This window comes from Colossoma macropomum, unplaced genomic scaffold (genome assembly GCF_904425465.1).
Source record: "Colossoma macropomum unplaced genomic scaffold, Colossoma_macropomum, whole genome shotgun sequence".
Classification (NCBI taxonomy): Eukaryota; Metazoa; Chordata; class Actinopteri; order Characiformes; family Serrasalmidae; genus Colossoma; species Colossoma macropomum.
This window is the reverse complement of record NW_023494790.1, coordinates 20,764,037-20,781,105: the sequence shown is the minus strand read 5'-3', so window position 1 is coordinate 20,781,105 and position 17,069 is coordinate 20,764,037. Positions and strand designations below refer to the sequence as shown.

General features: G+C 38.8%; 1 protein-coding gene across 10 annotated transcripts in view; it reads right to left on the bottom strand.

Moving 5' to 3' along the window:
* The window catches only part of arhgap12b (Rho GTPase activating protein 12b), a 69,699-nt gene that overhangs the window by 7,746 nt on the left and 44,884 nt on the right, over positions 1–17,069 (bottom strand). For 3 of the 10 annotated variants that reach the window (XM_036572479.1, XM_036572488.1, XM_036572487.1), the window contains 13 exons: positions 12,761–13,024; positions 9,868–10,008; positions 9,609–9,689; positions 8,563–8,688; positions 5,772–5,846; positions 5,105–5,176; positions 3,842–3,903; positions 3,638–3,719; positions 2,158–2,280; positions 1,177–1,278; positions 945–1,043; positions 611–713; positions 362–481 (listed from right to left, as the gene is read on the bottom strand). In XM_036572479.1, coding sequence (XP_036428372.1) covers positions 362–481; positions 611–713; positions 945–1,043; positions 1,177–1,278; positions 2,158–2,280; positions 3,638–3,719; positions 3,842–3,903; positions 5,105–5,176; positions 5,772–5,846; positions 8,563–8,688; positions 9,609–9,689; positions 9,868–10,008; positions 12,761–13,024 — 1,450 coding nt within the window. The remainder of the gene's footprint in view (positions 1–361; positions 482–610; positions 714–944; positions 1,044–1,176; positions 1,279–2,157; positions 2,281–3,637; positions 3,720–3,841; positions 3,904–5,104; positions 5,177–5,771; positions 5,847–8,562; positions 8,689–9,608; positions 9,690–9,867; positions 10,009–12,760; positions 13,025–17,069) is intronic. The other 7 variants (XM_036572480.1, XM_036572483.1, XM_036572481.1 and 4 more) reach the window with 7 other exon arrangements.

Below are 17,069 nucleotides of genomic sequence, written 5' to 3'. Positions count from 1 at the left end.
AGCCTCTTTCCCACTCAAAACCCCGGACATTATCAGGATCCTTTTTTCTACTTTTCTCTAGAATAATGCACAAAATACACTCTTGCGAAGTTGAAAAACGAAACCAAAAAACATTTACATTAAAAAAAAAAAAAGCAGAACCGTTCAGCTCACAAAAACGTTCAGCTTTTCCAGCTGTAACATTTAGGCGCCCCTGTAATGTAGTGACTTCTGTTCACATAAGCCGTCCTAGTAATTTAAGATAAACTTTACTGGGATTTTGATTCCAGTTTCTGTAAACACTTAACACTTTCCATTTAATTATATTTAAATTCCTGGGCAAAAGTGCAGGTGTGCATGGGGCTTCAGGGGAGTAGTGTACCTTTGATGTAGCCCTTGTCTCTGACAGCCTGTAGGGTGGGTCTTCGTGTTAGGAATTTCTTAAGCTTTACTCTGGTCTTCTTCTGATCTGATGATTCCATACTGGCGGAACTCTTCATTGCTATATACAGGAACATACACCATTGAACAAATCAGAGCAATATGGATGAGGTGTGATGTGCTGAAGTGTTGATGTGTGAGGATTAATCACTGTGTGTTTGTATCCAGGAGTGTGTATGTTCTTCTCTACCTTTGTTTTTCTTCAGATCTCTGTGATCTTTCTCTTTGTCTTGTTTCTCAGTTCCAGGAGATTCAGGCATGTCCTCTTCAATGGCCTCATCTGATTCCCATGCCTACATACAGCATATATGAAAATACACAGAAGCAGGCAGATATAATTAGGGAAAGTAAAGACTGAGATATTTGTATGAATAATATGCATATTAGATTAACTACTATTACAAATTGAATGTTTATACATAGTGGCAAGTATCAGAAGAGCTTATTTCTCACATTTTAGCTGAGGTTACCAAGTGAGACTGCAAATGCTATGTAAATAAATGTGTGCCTTGTGAGACACTCACGTGTGTATTGATGGCCTCAGTGAGTGCTTTGTACCAGTCGGTGATGACGCTGTCTATCTCTGACTGGATCAGCAGCTCTGTGCCCTGACGTGTCTTTAGCTGGAATCAAAGGGTCAGCTGGGGTCACTGGGCAGCAAGATTACTCAAAGCACTTGAAGCTTAAAGTTTAAACACATTATAGGACATTTCACTAGATACTATGTAAGATATACACAGCTTGATCACTTTTTACCTCAATGACATGTTTCTTACTGGACTTTTCCTTGGATGCCCATTCCACTGAACCACCACGCAGGTCCACAGTGAATTCCGGTTTTGACTGGTTTCCTCCAAACTTCAAATGGCAAAAGAGAATTACATAAACATTGTGCACTAGGATACGCTGTAATATCTGCAACTCACTGGTCAACCCAAGAGTTGACAGACATTACAATACCTGATATATCATATCTTTTCCATCAGTGTTACTGTTTCATTATTGAGTGCTGCTTAACCAGATTACTGACCACAGCTACAACACGCTTTAGGTGCCAGTTAGTTTTGTATTATAGGGAAAGTCTTTAATTCAATGTTAAGGCAAGTTCCTTCTTTACTAACTCAGAGCTCATCCATGTTCTCACATTCACAAAAGTGTTTTTATCCACCTCTGCAAAGCACAAGCCAGGCTGTTATCCTACTTTCTAACAGTTAACCAGACTTGAAACTAGTTGCCCAAAACCAACATGCAAAAAGTCTTTAAAAGAACAATTCTGTTCACCCATGATCATGTTCCAAATGTAAGAATGCATGCCAGTGCATGGCCTTCTCAGCCATTTCCCATACCCACCTATCCTAACGGAAATCATATTTTCAACAAATCTAGCTTTTTTGAATAAAAAGACCAAGCAAGCAAGAGGGGAGGGTGTAAGCATGAGAGACAAGCAGAAGGACAGACATGCAAAGACAATGTGAGCAGGAAGCCCCATTTGAGCAGCTTAAAACAGTTTTCAATGTTAGCTGAATTTCATTCCAAATAATTTTCTTTTTTATATTTAAGTTTAGCAAGAAAGTACTGGCTTGCAATTATACATCTACAGCAGGTTCCAATCAATATGCACAAATAGAATTCAAGATACCCAGCTGTATACATTAACTACAAGTAGTTTTTAGAGTAAGGTAAACTGTTCAAAAATCTGCATGAAGGCTTCCTGTGTGAAAAGGCACTGACACATACAGAGCAAGGCTGGCCACGCCCAAAGTGCTTATAGGAGACCGCAGGGCGGGGCTTAACTGAACGCTTCCAGTTGCTTAGCAACGAGAGGAGGAGCTCAGGGAATGAGCCATTGCGGTAGTAGGACTTTGAGAGAAGAGAGAGAAGGAAGGAGGGGAAGAACAGAACAGAAAGAGAGAGTGATGATGCATGAACAGATTCACAATCACAGCACACACAGAGAAGGAAATAAAAAATGGAGAGATGAAATACAGGTACTCAAGAAGGAGGTACTGGATGCACTGACTCTAGTTTAAGGCTAATTCAGTACCAGTATAAAGGGTGCACCTGGCTGGTGCATAAACTTTGCTCTTTATATTTCCCAGTTCAGGAGAGCTGACTGACATGATAAAGAAATGGTTCTGCGAAAAAACGAATTAAAACAGTTTTTCCGCAGTTGATTGGCCGAGATACGTTTGGAATCCAAATTTTGCGACTGTAGTTCAGAACTGGAACATCATAAAAGCATTTCACTTGTCTCTACAGGATCTGTATTCACAAACCACCTCAGAAGTAGGAGTGCTGATCTAGAATCAGTATGTGTGATACTGACTATCATAAATATGTAGGATTTAGGTCCAATATCAGTCCTGCTTTGTGAATACCAGCCCTGGTGTTATCTGAAATGCTGCCTGTTCATTTTGACAGATCAGTCACACTATACTCTAAATCACAGTGCACCAGTAAAGACCTGGTGTGGTTCAAGCAGGTTGAAATTTTTACAGAAACAATTTGGGCTATTTGAGCGTTTGTTAGGTGTGTTAGCCTTGTAGCTCCAGGTCTAAACTACAGGAGCAACATATGGACAAAATTTCAAAAAACATGTCTTGGCTGATCAACTACAACTGAGAAGTGGAAAATTGGATAAATCTACTACTTTAACATTCATTTAGTCACAGCTACAACACAGCTAATCCAATTCTGATCATTTGTTTTTTTCTGCTCTACCTAACACTACTTTTACCATTTTAAAATGTATAATGAAAACTTGCAATATCTGCAACACCAGTGTTTTGACTGTGTTTGAATTAGCTACCTAGTCCATCTCTGTCATCCTGCAAGTGGAATGCTGTCAAAAGCATTTTCAAAATATACTCCTGTGATGTTCTTCCACTCAAAAGTTGTGAAACATTCTTCTTGACTGACGTCTGTGCCATGTCACTACAGCAGTAACACTGAGCTTGTGTTAGAACAATATGTTCTAAATCGTACCATATTCAAAAACTACTTCACAAAAACCTAAGTACATACCACTCTGCAAATATGAAAATTTTACTGCAGCATTTTATTTATTTGTATTACCTGGTGCTCAATACTATTGAATTTGACCAGGAAAAACCTGGATCAGGACATCTCTAACTACCACAATGAAGGAAAATGACTTTTAGGAGAAAATTACAGTTAAGGGAACAGCCACTGAGGCGCGAGTAAAGTTCAAACATACCCAGCTGCTGCTGCTGGTCTGACCCTTAGCAAAGAGCAGCGTGGACCCCTGAAGAACAGTCCAGGATGACATCCAGTTCTTCCTAAAGGGCAAAAGGAGAGAAAAACAACAAAACTCAGAAAAAAAGCAGAGTATACAAGACAGAAGAACACAACTTGACATATGCCCACCTACGCATATATGTGTGCAAGTCTTGATCCGTACCTGACTTTCTTTCCATTTTCAGTGATCTTGGTGACATTGAGGACGCCACACTTTTCTGAGGGCTGAAGAAGAAAGAAGAAATGAAACCAAGGCATAATCAGTTGTTGACTTATGGCAATGGGCAATCTTCTAAGAGTGGTATTAACTCCTTAAACCCTTGGTCCAAACTTCAGATTTTCATGCTCATAATTACATAATTTAATAATTTCAGAGTAGTTACAGAATAATACAGCTAATGATTAATAACCTAATAATAAACCTGGGGTTCATTTCATGGAGTTAACAGATCAAGTAGGAATGTCAATATTTAATATTTTTAATAATATTTTTATTTTTAAGGTTTTTCATATTTAAGCATAAAACAGCCAATAACAATTCAAATTAAACTGGGTAGATTTCCCATTAAAATAATCCTCTGCACTACAGTTTGCCACAAGATTATCTAGTGGTTAAATCCTAATATCTGATAATCTGGACATAGTACCAATTTGGAAACATTTCCAAATCTGTCTCTCTCACATACACACAGAGAGTGTATGTAAGGATGTGGTTAAGCAGATTAAAGATGCAGTAAATACACACACTGTTTACACCTGGTTGTTTCCTGTGTCTTGAGTATCTGGATTGTATGCAGATAGTGATTATGCATACATAAATGCATGTGTTAAATGCACCCAAGGCACATTTAAAATACATTTAAATCTGCATCCATCTCTCCAAGCCACTGTCGATAACCAAAACCCTTCCCAATACCGTGAGAGTGCCTGTCTCTGCTGTTACATTGCTGCTTCTTTAATTAAACTCCTGACATGAGTTTCTCTTCTGAGTTTAATTCCATAGCTAACATTGCTGGCCTTCTGTGAAGCTAGCTAACATTTACTTTCGCCTTGTTTTTTTTACTGTCTCCCCACCATACGCTGCTTTTTAACTCACATGGCTCATGGCTGAGATGACTAAGACTGGAGGCCAATTATTCTAAACAGCTGTCTTCTTGTGAACATTGACTGACAAAATCATGATTTTCTTCTGAATAGAACAAAAAATGAGAAGCAGCATAGGAAATTGGTTGTTATATTTAAACAGATTTGCATATTATGTACCACATAGCAATTAGACTTCAATCTGACTAACCAGAACTGCATTTGACTAACAAGCATAAATGCATGTGGTTACAATCTTATGAGGTTTACAATTCAGATTCTAGTCACATGAAACAACCAGGTGGTCAGACACACATACATACATGTTAGTATGTATACTAACTGTAGAGGGGTGTTTAGGTGAGGAGGGACATGAGTCGGAGTCGGGAGAGTTGTGTTTGTTGGTTCCAGACTCCTACAAACCCAAAAGATGAAGAGAAACAGTGAGGTTAGCTTAGACGAGGAAAAGAAGAGAAAGAGAGGATGAAAGCAGTAAATTTGAGCCAGACTGAAGGTGTGTCAGAATCTACTGAGAGCTGAACTAACAGAAAACAATGGAAAAGATTGTTCTTTTTTATTTATTTTGTTACTTTGTTATTTAATTGTTCTTTTCCATTGAACTGAGACAAATGGCAGGCTTGTTAGTGAAATTTTGTTCTAAATGTTTCACACAGATGACATACAGGAAGAGACACACCGTCAGGCTATAGCAGGGGTTAGTTTGATCTACATGATTTTGTTTTAGTCAAGCACTGTTCTCTCTCTGTCTCTCTTTCACACACACACATACACACCAACACACACCCACACATATACACAAACACACACACACACACACACACACACACACACACACACACACACACACACACACACACTCACATAGCAAAAAGTGCAGGGAGTCTACAGTCTGAGCAGAATGTGCCTGATTTGTTCTAGTTCTCTGATTCCATTAAAAGCAGTAATCAACTCTGATTGGTCATAGCTCAGCGAAGGGTTTGGGCACTAACTTGTTGTCTGTACAATGACAGGCCAAAAGCCCTGGACAGGCGTCCCGAGGTGAACCGCCTACTTTTGACTGACAGCTGGAAAAGAACCAATGTACAGTAGATGACTCAGCTATTGCTCTTACCAGCAAAATGTACTGTTTCATTACAAAATATCATTAATATCTCAACGACAAAAAAGAGCTCTTTCAAAAAGAGCGCAAAAAAAGGAGAGGTACAAAACTGTGAAAGGAGATATGTTATAGAAATCAATTCAAACAAAGCAATCTGTGATGCTGATTTTACACTAGGAGTGACTACAGTGCTCCACAACACTTTTTATTCCAAATCAGATGTGACTCATGCACACCACGTTAACGCATAATATAGCAAGAATACTGAATTTTGTACACAAAGTGACAAAGCCATTTTGCGCTTTATATGCACATTACTGCTGTGGTCAGTGTGAAAAGCTACATTAATTAACATAGAAGCAAATGGCATGGGGGCACAACACAGCACACCAAATGGTGAATTTACTGTGTCTGGTGAAGGCCATTGTTTTTCAAACCAGTCCTGACGCCCATCAGATGAACCACATTTTGGCTGTACCACAGGTTTCGGTACACGTGTATCAGGTATTGAGTGTTCTTAATGGTTTGGTTCAGATGTGCCTGCAGCTGCAATAGAGAACAATGTGGACTGTCTGGTGGTCCGGAGGACTGGGGTGAATTCCACTGTTCTAGGTTATGCCTCAAATGGCATCTGAAAGTCACTATATCCACTATCAGATGGCCCTCCCAGGAGGGAATCACCGCACTGTCCCCAATCACTGTGCAGGACTATGGACAGCTGCTCATACACTTGCAACACCGCTGCAGAGGACAGCATTTTGTCACATGGCTTGAGATACTGATCTGTACCAGTGCTCTCCATCCCACACTTACTAGGAGATGTACAAAAGAGTGTCACCAGTGGAAACAGAGGGGGAAATATAATTGATGAGATGCTCTCACTTGACACTTTCTTATTTTCTCTTTCTATCCATTTCATGTGAAGACTTAGTGGACAGGATCCTGCCTTATCTCCAACCGCTACATCTGAAACCTCACCATCCTCATTACAGTCACTGTTACCCCTAAAAATCCATGTAAATAAAATATTCCTTTGGGACTAACTCTGCCTCAACACAACGCCATAACGCCACAACGTGAGGCTCAGAGACCATATATTAAGTCAAATAGTTTTATTAAACTCAAAGTGAGCAACTGAACACCTAAACAAAAGTGTCCACTGAAAGCATGGGGAATAAATGTGGATGTGTGGCCTTTTGTATTTGATTTTTCAAAAGAGGTAATCTGGTCATCATAATAATGAAAAAATAAAGGCTGGTTAAAAAAAGATGACTTAATATCTTGTATTATCATATTTTTATCAAACACATGGTTTTGATGGAAAACCTCAGTCACAAAGATGATGACCTCTTCAAAAGACAATTCTGCTCTGTTAAAGGGCAATATATTCTCAATCAAAAGAGACGGTCAGAAAAACTCTGAAGAAAAACTTGAAGCTCCTCGGACTAGAAAAGGTTAAAACAGCATGTCACTTCATCACAAATAGTTAGAATGTTTTCATAATGCGTACACAGCATGTGAACAGGAAAAAAACTGTCCCAGCACCAAAACCTCAACCCAACAACCCCATTCATACAGACATCAAGACAATCACAAAGTATTCACTGACTTTCTTTTTGCAACTCTACATTTCACCCAACCAAACAGCTAAAAGGTTCTCAATGGAGAGGCAGAAGAAACTGGGAAAGCTGATTTAAGATCAGGCTTCCACACCTCAACACCAATCACTAGTTGCCAAAAATCCAGACTGGCCCACTAACAGCTAAACTAGGCTGCTTAACTAATCTGGGCTGTGTTAATCTGCAGCGGGATCTGTGGGCAGTGAGAAATGCCTCTGACAGCAGCGGAAGGTGCTTAATTGGCTTTCAGATGGCATGCTGGTTTTCAAAGTAAGACACTAAAGAAGTCTTCAACAGAAGATGCATATTTAGTCCTTTCAGCATGAAAAGTATTTTGGGTGCACCTTTCTAACTAGGCATTATCCACTGAGACCGAAGCAAACAAACATGACCTTGACAAAACAATATATTGCCCCGTTACTACAAAACACCAATATCTTAAATAATAAATGATCAAGTAGTGATGTAATTGGTGTTCAGAATATTGTTAGCCGGTATGAAAAAATTAATGTAAAATCAAAAATGATTTGGTTTCAAACATGACTTGTCCTCTTCAAACATAGTTTAATGCCTCCATAGCAAGCAGCATTAATGACTGCTTGTATTGTCTGCTTGTCATATCTTAGCCAGAGTGGAATATGGAGGCTTGTGGTTGTGGTGGATTAGGTGGCGAGAGTGCTGAGTCTCAGGAGAACGCTGTCAGAGCTGATTAGGAGTGAGCTGCTCAACACAGCCACTCTCACTCAGCACAGGAACAACAATACTGTCTACTGACTTTACAGAGTAACTAAACACAACAACTAAACCAAAAATAACCAAATCTAAGCATAAAACACAACACTAGTATATTGTTGTGACTAGTTAACAGTAGTAAATGTCTGGACGTTTAATAATAAATGGACCAATGATCCAAAATGGTCCACATTACTTGAAATAAATAACGGCTGCATTAAATTACATTAAAGTTTAAGAACATCTTTCCTTTTTCTGTAAAGTGATCATTTTTCCAACAGTGAACATATACAAGTTACATACAGCAGCTGTAAGTGTGTGTAAATGTACCTTGTCACTAAGGTCAAGTACGTAGGTGCTGTATCTCCACTTAGTGAGGACAATGGGGTCTGGCTGCTTCCTTTCTAAACTGCGACTTTTGGGAGCATCTCCAGCATTTGGAGGGGAGAGATTGTACTGTAGAGAAACAAAAAAAGAAAGACAAGAGGTAATAATGAACAAAAGAGGTATAAAAGAGTCAAGCAGGAACTTTCCCCCATTTTGTTAGATGTTTAACAAAATGGGGGAAAGGACAAAAACTTAAACAAAGATCTGATCATCCACAAACAGACTAAACACTAAAACATCATTTTTCAAATGAAGAGCAGAATAGCTACCTCTCCCCTCGCTGGCCACAACACCATGCGTGGTCCACTCTCCCTACTCCATTCAAAACCCCCCCACCCCAAACAACGCCCAGGCTTACTTCATGCGTGTGCTGTGTTAAAGAGAATGTGAAGGTATGAGGTGTGAGCCTGCAGTCAGACAAGGTGTGGTCTAGAGTCTCAAGCTGAGCGCCTGGATGTCTGATCTATTAACTAGATTAGAGAATCAGGGTTAATTTTAGATTAGCTAGCAACACTGTGGATCTTGCACCGCTGGCCATGCACCGACAGCTCACAGGGGGTCCAAAGGGAAATGGAGGGTTAAGGTGATTGCGTGCGCCTATACGTGGTGTATCCCCAAAAACTCATACGTAAAGGGCATGAAGGGGACACATAGAGGCACTAAACTTTGTGATTGTCCAGGTTTATGTGTCTATGTACATGTGTTAAGGGCTGCATAGCTGAGTAATATAACCACCAGTCAGTGCTGTGGGTGTCTTAATGACTTGTCAGGAATAATGCCTGATCTTTATAATAAAACATTCTGGTGGCAGAAGCAGTAGTCCATGCAGGAGGGTCCTGAAAGCAGGTAAATCCCAAGTGCAAGTGATTTCTTTTCTTTACTTTTTTCGTTGTGGTAAATGACAATTTATCAATGAATTATTCCACTAACTAGGCGACGTCTACACGTTCTACAACTAGTATGTGTGTGTTGGTGTTTTTTTTTCTTACTTTGGGGAGCTCCCACTCAGAGCGGGATCCATCAGCACTGTAGTAGTATGGCCTGCCCTGCTCATCCACATGCTTTATCCACTAGAACACGACACATAAGGGAGATAACCCACAGAAAGTACCGTCAGAATGGATAATAACTTTTTTGAGGAATGAACAAAGTAATGCAAATGACAACGCTAATCCAAAATAAGATGGATAATAATAAACTAAAAATGTATGATTCACATAGAGATAGTGGAAAAGAAGGGACGGGAACCTTCTCATTATTGTATTCACACACATAAAGTGTGTGGCCATGCTCATCCAGTTCTTCGGACCAGCCTCTAGGGGGCGATCCATACTGACTGTCTGACTGACTGGAGTGAGTGCTCAGGTAGTTCTCTTCAGAGGACAGCGGCTGAGAGAGCGAGAAAGAGAGAAAAAGAGAGAAATGAGTTAAGAAGCCATTCAAACAAAGTCCAGGATGAGGTGCAATGCACTTCTAGAATATGTAGCCTACCAGGGAAAAGGGTTTATTACTATTATACTATGTTATTTTCACTATTTTCCACATTTTTGAATAATAGTGAAGGTAACAAAACTATGTAGTAACACGTAATTCTGCAGTGACCAAAAAAGTGTTTATTTTAGATTCTTTTAGAAATACAAATGCTTTGCTTTCTATCAAATATTAATACATTCATTTAAATATAATTTGTATCTGGAAGGGTCATTAACACGTAACAAGCTTAATCGATTGCCAAATCAAAGTATATTTTAATTCATACAACACTTAGGAATAAAGCTACCTATTTTTATTTTTTTACAACATTTGTGTGCGAATTTGACAATGCCTGTTGCCCTTTACCTTGTTTGAACATTTCATGACAAACCGACCAATAGAAATGGTCCAAAATGACTTAATTATCTTACTACATTAACATGTATTAAAGTAAATAACATTTTTCTTCTCCTTTAAAGTTACCACTTTGGAGTTATGAGGTTTTGTTACAACAGTGATGATGTATCTGAGAACAAACACATGAAGTCATCCAACAACTTCACAACAGTTTACAGTTGACAGTTCTGCTGTTTTAACCTCAAGATGGCAGTGTTACGCTAGAACAAATCTATGCTGATCTAACCCTGCACAACATACTCTCCGCCTCTCCAAAAGACTGGGGTCCAAACACACACACACACACACACACACACACACACACACACACACACACACGCACGTCATCACGTCATCTCATGCATTATCAGGGCACATTCTGTCCTCTGGAACACTGACTGGCACAAGCTCATATTAGTCCACTCTGTAACCACAGCAAAACTTTACCTAGCACATTGAAGAACTTGTCTCAGTCATATTTCCACCATAACAGATGTACATACAAAAATTCAGACACCCACAGAAAAGCTAGGTCAGTTAAAATCTGGTGGATCTTAAATATCTGGATAGGATTTTCAGAAGTTTTAATTATAGAATAGAGACCTACTTCAACACTGCCCTAGTTTAAACACATTAACAGGCTTCCAGTCCATCCAGTCTTCAGGGATCCCCAACCAGTCTCTAGTTTTTGTGTTCTGCTTCTGACATACCTGAGCTTAGTTTAATCAGCCTTCAGTCCTTGGTCACGTGGCTAAGATGTGTTTAGAGTTGACTGAGAACAAAAAAGTGCAGTGACTGGACATCTCTGAGGTGTGGAATATAAACTGTTGACTCTGACTGCGTAGCCACTAAGGGTAGGCGATACAGCACTGCCCACGATAACACTGCGACAATTCACACAATATCGACATTGTCTGACTGACGCAACAATGACGCCATTCTAACTTTACTAAGCAGTTCTATGGACACAGATGATGTGTGTTGTGTGAATGTGTGTGTGTGTAAGGATAAGTGAAGAGGCTGTCTAGTTCTGCATGAAGTCAATTCTTGTGGACATCCGACTAGCACTGTAATGCACAACAGTGAGGTTTGCAAGTGAAAAACCTCATGCTGTTAGAGTTACTCTGAAATGTCTCCATGTCCTGCTCGTTCAGCTTGAGGTTGTGTATGAATTTTGAAGCATACTATAGATCTGATCCTAACATATATATGTACCACTGTAAGCTTACAATATTTCAGTGCAGCAGTGTACTGTGCTACTGTGCTGTGCATTACTGGTTAAAGGTTTGGAATTGCTATACGAACAATTGTTATTATATTTATGACTAGCACATACAGTGTAGACTGAAATAGTTTCAACCTGACAGAAGAAAATATATATAACGATAATAGTAAATAAAATATTGCACTTATAATAATTTCTTGCCAAATATTCTGCTTTGAAATTCAATCACTGGTTTTAAAACACATTATATTACAGATGTTAACTGCATTACTGCATAACTGCATTTACTGCTTCATTCATTACCCTGGGCCCATTTTTCTACATTTATCTTACATTTTTCCTGTATTTTATTTTCTCTTCTAGAGGCCCACTTACAACACTTAGATGTGGTTTTATGTACCAAACACAATCCGTTATTTTTACATGACCATTTGCCATCCTCTCTCTTCACCCCTCAGAATTACGCAGGCAGTTTTTGTTACTGTGCCTTTAAGACTGCCATATGCAAATGACCAGTTTTCTGATTGGTGGCCCTGCATTGTGCCTAATTCAAAAAGTAATCTTTACTAAAACACATAACCTTAACATGAACATACTGGGCTAAACTGCTGTGAATGTAAAAGTGTAAATGTAAATAATGTTGTATATAATTTCATGACATCACAGAAACAATGAATTCAACATGTTCTTGAAGTGTCTGAAAATAGATTACATATACAACTGCGTGGATTAGGAAGTGAAATATATGGTTTGAAACTTTAACAGGAAGTTTAACTCTTTTGTAGAAAAAGTGAAGAGAATTCAGTTTTCCATGAAATGGGCTCTTTAACACTTTTTACACCTTCCTTTAAATGATTTGAAACATATGAAGTACAGTAGTAGCGGCACATTTTAATCATTTTATGTAAGTATTTGCACCAAATTTGCCTTCATATTATTGAAACCACTGCAATTCTGCAACTGCAAAATTCTGAATAGTGATTCCAGTTTTTAAAAAATTACATTATTTATGCTTCTTGTCAGTATTCACATCTGTGTGTGGGTTACCTCCATGTCTCCAGTGCTGGCTGTGTCTGTGCGGCTGCTCCCGTTGGTGTCTCGTGAGCGGGGTGGTTTCCAGGTCCTTTCCTGGGTGGTACGGTTGTAGTAGAAATGCCTCCCACTCAGGTCTTTATGCGTCTCCCAGTCACCCAGCACATGCAGGGGAGAGGAGGAGGGGATGGGGGGCAGAGAGGACTGAGAGATCTTCAGCTCCTGCAGGTTAGTGTAGACGGGGGACTCCGGACGGCCCTGTCCAGTGGGTGACACCGTCTGAGGGGCAGAGTGAGAGAGAGGGAAAGAGAGAGGAATAATTATTAAATAAGACAAATATTCACATGGTTAGTTATGCAATTAATTACATTTACAGTCAATTTACATTACATATTGACAGGTTTGAGTCGGCATTCAATTTCAATGTCAATGACAACATAGAAACATAGAAAAAACAGAAAAAATGTAACTACTGTACAACACTGTATTCAAAATAGTTTCTCTTCTACTTACTAATAAATGTGGTATCATTTGAAAGTTTGAACAGAATTTCTCTGTTGGTTTCAAATCATACTATGCCTTTGTTTTTGCCAACAATTTCTTCTAAGGGTCTGGAGAAAAAGACTAGGGCATTTTCAAGAATCAATAAATAGCCATGCTCTATGTTAACGAAAGGTAAACTCCTAACAACCGAACCAACTGAAGGGCACCCACAGAAAAAACAAAACAAAACAAAACAAAACAAAAAAAAAACAGTATTACAAATTTTATTTGTTGTTCCGAACAGTGAACAGGCTGCAAATTGGATCCATTAGATCAAGCCAAGGAATGTCTACTAATTCGTCTGCTGCCGCCCACAGAGCCAAGCTCTAACTGAGTCAACCGTTTCTGATAGCTCGCCAAAAAAAACTAAAAAACAAAAACACTAACAGAACCAAACAAAAAAACAAACAGACAAACAAAAACTATTTTGCAGAGTTCACAGGTGAGATATGGGGAAGAAAATGAGAGGTCACTAACAGCAACCTGGCAACAGGGAGGAAGTCCTGGATTTGAGAGGAAGTGCTGCCGTGGAAACCAGACATCACATGGTCCAGAGAAACATTACAACATACTGTGTCCATCTGCAACTGGACTCGCCGTACTCGACACGGATTATACTGAAGTTCCACATAAGAGGACATCAGGCAACCCTTTGGTCCAACAAACTGACATAAAAGTAACATTAGTTATTGTGATATACTAATATTATAATATATAACAAAACCACAACTGAAACAAAATTACTGTAAAAAGTAACATTTCTAAGTAGACGTGTGCTGCAAGAATGCTGGCTGAGTAAATGTACATCATCATAACTCACCACGTAACTCACCACTTTCAGAATGAAAAGGAGAATTCTTTAGAAAAAACAGAAATGTGGAAGTGCGGAACAGAGAACAGAGACAAGGTGCAGAAGAAAAATACAGTGACAGCATAAAAGGTCAAGACAGATTAAGAGAGGGATTATTTACAAAGACTAAACTAACAAAAGACAGTTTGAAAACCTATTACCACATACAGCCCCTCTACACACATCACAGCATGCTTAGCAGTCTCAATAGGGATGGCAGCAGTGCAGTGTTGTTTCGGCGTCAGCCATTGTGAGCACTGAGGTTAAGAAAACACACAATTCAAACACCATCAGATTAAACCCTGAATAATATGCAGTGGAAGGACAGAAATAGCCTCCATTCTCCAATCAGCCCTATAGCTAGTGCTTAGTTAGTGAAATAACTTAAGCCAAAAGTCAAGCTTGTCCAATAGGAGGACAGCTGAGTGACTTTCCTACAGGACAATCCTCACTTTATACCCAAGTTATCCAGGTTACTGAGGAATTCTACATTGTTCTCTCGGTTCTCTCTACACTTGTTCCTGCTCCCTCTCTTAAATCGTGGCCTTACTCAAACAGCAAGTCAGTGTCTGTGGCCCCTAGAAAAGGACAACATCTGACTAGAAACTAGAAAGTTCTGCAAATTAGAAAGTTCTCAGTATTGTTCCTCCACAACAGAGAGACAGGAGCCTGGTACAGTTATGTGCTGCACAATACACATCATTTGTTAATTGTTATCGCAATATTATCATTTGTAATACTGTTATCACACAAAGCTAAAATATGTAAATCAGCCTCAAACCAATAATTTAAATGCATGCTGTGAACATCCTGACCAATCACAGCTCTAGAGGAATTTCTGTTGGCGTTTTGATAAATCAAGTTATTTATATAATCACGCAAAAGTTATTATTATTATTCTGCTGAGGCAAAAGTAGGCCAATCTTTAACCATATGGCAATATCCACCAATGTGTCTCAGGCATTTCTCTTTTGAGACCACGGCAATTGCAACATGTAACAATACAACCATAATACTAGTATTTTGTTCCTGTTGTGCGGCCCCAAGGGAAATCCACAATCCCAAGCAGTAACTCATTACAGGCTGAACCCGTACCAAATCATACAAAACACTCAAATGCCAAAAGCCATGGGCTAGCTATTTCCGGCAGATGGCATTTTTGAGAAGTAGGATTCGGATGAATCCAGGCTCTTCACAGACGGATACATGTGGAACTTCCTGTCATACTGAAATATCGCTACAAGCCTTAATGATGGACTCCATGTTCAATTCTTCAATATCCTGCATTACAACGTAGTGCTGAAAAAAGAGAGATTCCTGACATTTCATTTCATCTCTCCTCCTTCTCCGTCACGGAGACTGTTGAAAAAAAATAAACTGGCAATGCAACATGTTTCAATGAACATGTTGTGTATTATTCTCTCTTTAAGTCTTAAGTGTATGAATAATCAGGGGTTCCTCTCTCCAGTGTTTAAGATTCAAAGATTCCTGCACAGTTTCTCCTGTTTTTCCTGCCTTTATACACCTAGTCCCATTCATGAATGACTCTGTCTTGATATTTTATAGCAGGAAAACTACAGAAACAACATGCTATTTGGAATCCCAGGTGAGAACTTTTCCCTGATCTATTAAAGTAAGTGGAAAATATTAGCTAAACAAGCTTAGCCGACATGCTCTACCTTTTAGGAGTCATTTCACATAAAATGGTATGAATGAAACTGAGTGTGTATTTGCACTAGGGATATAACAACATCTATTTTCAGATTCTATATGATTTCACTTAGAATTTCAAGATGTTTTTTTTATACTGTGTGTTAAAAGCAGAACTGAGAGGTTCATTTTTATACTGAAATTGCAATTTGAAAAATGCAATTTTCAAACCACAAAAGCTGCAAATTTACTCACAGCCCTTTTTATTAACAATAATTATTATGGTCATATGTTTCAGGTGGGGAAATTTAACCAAATAACATGTAGATGACTTAGACCAAAAACAACACAGCACGTGCTGTATATATGGCACCACAACCACAAATAACTGGCAGTGTTTAAGCCTAAAGCCAGAAAAAGTGGATATGCTGACCATATGCTGGTCTTCGTGGACAAAACAACAGGCCTAAATGACAAAACAATAGGCCTTTATTTACAGGAATGCTCACAATTTAAAATGCAGCCATAATATTGGGCCGAAAATCGCAATTAGATATCCTCTCCAAACTGTTAAAGTGTCCTAGCTAAAAGTGCCCTGATTCTACATGAGGTCCAATTACACAGATTGTCTTGACTGATTGAAAACCCAATTTTTATTTTAAAAACAAAACATTACAAAGTAGTATGCCACTGTGTAAAACAATGATCTTATAGGACAATGCAACTGAGCAACGAAACTAGATCAGATGCACCCAGATGGCTAGTTTTCAAAAGAGCGAGAGAAGTTCAGAGATACAGCTTTTTTTTTTTTCAATACTGTATTTAAATCATTACATGCTTAATTAGCTTTACTAAGTCACAGATTAAACTCTTGGTTTTGATGAAGGAATGTTCTGTGTAAATGGTCCCAATACAAATACAAATACATTCACTCTGACAAACTGAAAGCAGAGCACATCATCAGCAAAAGTAAGATGTTCCCATATATAATAATACAGAACAAATTAGAGGTATAGATTTCCTGAATTTATCCTGTGAATAGCAATGCAATAATCTATTTGTTTAGTAGTTAAGGAACCTTTATACACTTTCTAGTTTCCATTTAGGATACTTTAGTGCAGTAGCTGAAATGTAAAAATAATGAATTTAAGAGAGAAACAGAAGGGAAAGTAAGCAGCTAGTGAAGAGTCACTCTTTTGCTTGCTTGGTCAGCCACTGGTAGACACTTCACTCGCACTCGTTCTGTTTTACAGTACCTTTTTTATCTTACAGGTGCAGCTA